The sequence below is a fragment of the Corylus avellana genome, chromosome ca8 (assembly GCF_901000735.1).
Source record: "Corylus avellana chromosome ca8, CavTom2PMs-1.0".
NCBI classification, from domain to species: domain Eukaryota; kingdom Viridiplantae; phylum Streptophyta; class Magnoliopsida; order Fagales; family Betulaceae; genus Corylus; species Corylus avellana.
In genome coordinates this window covers 17,050,138-17,055,073 of record NC_081548.1, presented here as the reverse complement: position 1 = coordinate 17,055,073, position 4,936 = coordinate 17,050,138, and the positions used below count along the sequence as shown (strand labels likewise).

The 4,936-nt window shown below is 34.9% G+C and overlaps 1 protein-coding gene across 1 annotated transcript; it reads right to left on the bottom strand.

The window, feature by feature from the left end:
- Nucleotides 1–1,607: 1,607 nt before the first annotated feature.
- Nucleotides 1,608–3,963, bottom strand: LOC132190396 (uncharacterized). Its single transcript, XM_059605372.1, has 2 exons — nucleotides 3,824–3,963; nucleotides 1,608–2,663 (listed from the first exon to the last, which is right to left on the bottom strand). The coding sequence occupies exon 2, from the start codon at nucleotides 2,353–2,355 to the stop codon at nucleotides 1,891–1,893; it is 465 nt and encodes a 154-aa protein (XP_059461355.1). The 5' UTR covers nucleotides 2,356–2,663; nucleotides 3,824–3,963; the 3' UTR covers nucleotides 1,608–1,890.
- Nucleotides 3,964–4,936: the final 973 nt, after the last annotated feature.

The window sequence follows — 4,936 nt, the reverse complement described above, 5'->3', positions numbered from 1 at the left end:
TATCTTTTGGCTCTAGTTTCCTTGGCCTCTAGCATTCATCAATGTCTTCATCTAGGTTGTTTTTAGAAAAATTATGAAGAAAGCAAGTGTGAGTCGAATACCAGTAAGTAGATACATCATACCGTAAGTAAAATTGGAAAATATTATTTAGTTCCAAAAATACATCATCAATATCTACTAAACAACACCAGAGAACATGTTTTCATCAAACTATAATAGCATAACATCATTCATGAATCGTTAATTGTTAGTTCAATATCATTGTGGCCAACACACATTTACGCCCTGTGTGCATGGGTTGGCGATCACTAGGATCCCGGTTCCAATTATGTGGCCACATGTGGAACCACGTCAAGGATATGAACATCACTCGATAAACTATGGTGCACTCGAGTGAGCCATTCTTGGCGGATCATACATGATGGTTGCCTCCGCTCCTTTAGCTTTGGTACCATCGCTCTGTCATCATAAGGCCATTAAATATCTTTAAACATTCATACATTCATATATTCATTTCCATTCATTCTTTCATTCTTCCATTCATTCCTTCATTCTTTCCTTTCCTTTTCATTCTGTTCTTTCCTTTTCTTGTTTTTTCTTTTTCATTATAACATTTTTATAACATAGCGGAAGCATTTACATAAAAAGTCATTTCCATACCAAAATCATATCATTTTGGATAAGTTAAAAGGGCCTATCAAGAAAGGCTAACATTGTAACAATTATAAGAAAATATAACATTTACATTTGCAAGAAATCATAATTATGATCATATCCACTTACCTCTAGACTGCAGCTATGAGCAGTCTTTTAATAGCAAATTAATCATCTTGACAAATATTCTACCATTCTGTTTTAACCATTATATAATTAATAACAACTTAACATAAACTTCAACTAAATTTAACGAATTCATCATAAACTTCAACTCCCTCTCTTTCTTGATCACATCTCACTCTCAAACTCCATCTCTGACTCTTTCTCTGTCTCCATCTATCAAATATCAAGTTCAAACCTACTCTACAACTCTCTATCTCTTTTTCAATGTTTCTCTTTCTCTCTCCCTCAATCTCTGAAATTCAAATGAAAGATGGAACGAGTGGAGAGTTTTATAATAAAAAAGAATCTCATAAGTCATGTGAAAGTAACTCTATATATAGGACTATTAGTAATTTGTCCACTATCTATCTATCTATCTATCTATCTAATAAACGTGCATAGACCACTAACTTAATAAAAGACTAATCTAATCAATGACCATTCCTACAACCAACTTATTGATCATAATTCCATACAATTATTACACTCACTAACTTAATATAATATTAATCTAATCTACACAATCTAAACCTTATATAAGCAAAACCTAGATGCTCTTTATTATTAAAGTAGATTAACATGTGCTGGACACAAAAACAAAGCTAGCTGTCGGCAGATGCTTCCAAACAACTGTCTATAATGCGCTTAGGAGTATGCTTTAGGGTTCAAAATCAAGGACGTTTTCTGCATCATCATCGAAGAATAAACGACACTGGTTCATTTATGTATGACGTCCTTTGGCTTTCTAGAGGACGTCAAATTTAATGTCCTTTATTTTTTCAACGAAGTTATTTATAAAAGTAATGCTTCAAACGACATAAAAAGACTAGCCAAATAATGTCGTTTACAAAGTAAGTGACAATAAAGTTCAAAAAATTTAAAGTCGTTCAGAATAAAAGGACAGTAACAGTAAATTTCAAACCACGTCACCCTCTGCTCTCCTAGAAATCGAACCAGCTTACCATTCTTGATGAACTTTTCAATATGCAACCCTCGGTATAGTGACTTGCTACTTTATGAAATTCACAGTATATATCTTTATCTTTGAACTTCTTTCTTTCTTGGCAGCTTCTATCCTCTTCTTTTCCTCTTCTCCCAATGTCTCCTCGAACTGGCCATAGCCTTCAAAATCTCCTCATCCTTCTCCCGATGTCTCCTTGAACTGGCCATAGCCTTCAAAATCTCCTCAATCTCCTCCTCGTTGATGAACTCTTCCACTATGTCCATGAGACCCTGAAGGGTACTCGGTTGTTTCCAGCCTAACTTTGTCATCAGGGGACCCTCGGGTGAAATGCCACTGTAGAGGGCAGCAAAGACAGTATCATTGGTTGGAATTTCCACTGCCATCTTCTCCAGGTTGAACCTGGCTATGAACTCCTTAAGAGTTTCATCATGGCGTTGCTTTATGGCCAACAAGTATACCCAGGGCCTCTTTCGTGTCCGCCAAGGCAAAAACTCTGTCAAGAACATTCTGCCTAAAGCCTCAAAATTGTCGATGGAATTTAGGGGCAGCTTATTGAACCAATCCCCGGGCATACCCAGAAAGAGTAAGAGGGAAGGCACGACATGCCACTTCACCGGGAGTCCCGTAAAAATCCATATGGTCTCGAAAATCCCTCCAGTGATAGGCAGGATCTCCAATTCCAGCAAAACTTGAGATCTGAGGGACTTCGAAATTCTCGGGTACCTGGACGTCTCTTACCCGTCTGGTGAAAGGCGAACCGGTACCCAATAAAATTTTGTCTACCCTCTCCCTCCATGCCATCTCTTCAGCCATGTACGACATTGTACGTGCAACTTCTCTCCAAATCACCTACAATTATTCTCAACTTCTCCCACGATGGCTGCAAAACAATAAAAATAAGCAAATGAGCTCGCTGGGTGTGCTGACGGGTCTTACTCCGATGCCTAAGTCAGTATATCTGAGGAATGGTGTATGCATAATACACAAGATTTTAGTCTGAATTTGGTATCTGGTGTATGGCCTATTTATAGGCACAGAGGTTGATAGGGGTGGATATTTTTGAATTTTTAACCAAAATTATCCGTTTGTATTTCAATAACAATTAATTTTGAATTTCTTGGTCAAAAATATAATTCGGTTAATTTCGGTCAGTTAATTAACATTGGCTTTTTAATTGGGCCAATGCTAATTTTAAATGAGCCAATTTTGTTTTTTTGTGTGACTAAAATCACATATTGTTGAACATGTTTTTTTTTTTTTTTTTTTTTTTTTTATATTGAACCAAAACAAATTTTAAATGGGCCCAAACTTACATTAACACAATAACAATCCACCATACATATGCTGTATTAGTAAATTGAGTATGTATATGTCATCATCATCAACACACCATGTAAGTATAGAAAAGAACAGAAATTGCTTTGAAGTGCTCCTTTTACATAAAAACCAAACAAAGCTCAAGTTCTCTGCAACTTATTTTGTGACCATGTGCTTTTTTGCTGTCAACATTATGAAGGCAAGATAATGCTGAACAAAATGGTTTTCAGCCCTCATAATCCAACCTTCTTCTCCCCACCCCCAAAAACTTTAATGGCAATCTCCTGGTAGTCTGTAACTAGTCTTTTATACTTTAGGTTAATTTGTTTTAATACATTTGATGGCTCCAAAATTGAAGATTATCTCAACAAGAAAGATCAGGTTAACTAAAAGTAAAGAAGAATTTGTTTCTCACCAATTTGGTGTCAATCTGTGAACTCTGTCCAAGTTGGTTAAGAGTTATGGTCACTATTTCTCCAAAAACATTGGTTGTTTCTTGAATTAACTGCCAAAATTGCCGAAAACTCCATCCCCATTAAAAAGACGTCACGTTTTCAAAGAATATAAACTAAGTATCAACACACCATTCTCATTCCTAGGTATTCCTAATAATATAAACTAACTCGAAAATTAAAGCAAAATCAAAGAATCAAAAGTTTGAAACCCTCAATTAGTTCAAAAAATCAAAATCAAAGAAAATGAAGTAACTCGAAAAATCTATACCTGAAAAGAGGAAGCCACCGGACACGACGAGAGACGAGAGAGAGACAAGACGGGCTTGCCGTTTGCAGCGAGAAAGCGAGAGAGAGATAGTAGAGAGACGGCGACGCAGCGGGAGACGAGAGACAGAGGCAGGTGTGAGAGAGAGAGAGAGTTAGGGCCGAAAGAGACGTATAAATAAGCCTAAAACGAGTAGTTTTGATTTCAAATAATTGAAAAAAATTGTTCCAATTAATATTTTTTTTAAGGTCAAAACGATGTCGATTTGTTTTGCAAATTTGATTCAGTTAGTTCAGTTAACCCAAAAAAAATATATATATATATATCTATACCGATTAATTGAGCTGACGTCGGTATAAAAATTATATACCGATTATCACTCGACATAAGCCAGTTGGCAATTAATTTTGGCTCGATTGTAGTTGGTGTACGGTAATCGGTAGACTGTTAATTTGTAAACCCTTAATTGAGTTAGACCTAAATTAAGTCTCCTACTTCAAATTAACTTAAAGTGCATGAGGTTTAATTGGATGTGAATTATGTTTCTTACCCCAATTCGATTGGAGTAGGTATTTAATCCGAATTCTTTGGGATAGTAATTAACACGAGAGTCCTTCCAAGAAATGCTAGAATTTAATAAAAATTTCATATTTTGTCTATAAAAGACTATATGGCAATATGCCACATCATTTTTTTAGGGAAAAAGACAAAACAAAAAGAAAATGATATGTTATCTTGCCACACTAACTTTTATGAGCAAAATATAGAGTTTTAATTATATTCTAACATATCTTCGAGTCTCTCCAGCATCCCTTCATGCTGACATGGTGTGGCACAGTCAGCCACACTATATTAGGCTTTTTTGTTTTTTTTTTTAAGAAATGTTATAATTTAGTAAAAATTCTATAGTTTGATCATAAAAGTTCAAGTGGCAAGATGCCACATCATATTTTTAGTAGAGAGAAAAAGACAAGAGGAATGATACAGCCTCAGCTTTAGGCCAACTTTTTTCCTATTTTTTTAATTTAAAAAAATAACAAAATTAAAAAATTTTATGAAACAATAATTTTTATTTTGGTCCTTCTTTTAATTGGTATTTTAAAAAAAAATAAAAAT

What these genes read in the sequence shown, in the direction of transcription:
- LOC132190396 (XM_059605372.1), bottom strand. Translation starts at nt 2,355, where the DNA reads ATGCCCGGGGATTGGTTCAATAAGCTGCCCCTAAATTCCATCGACAAT.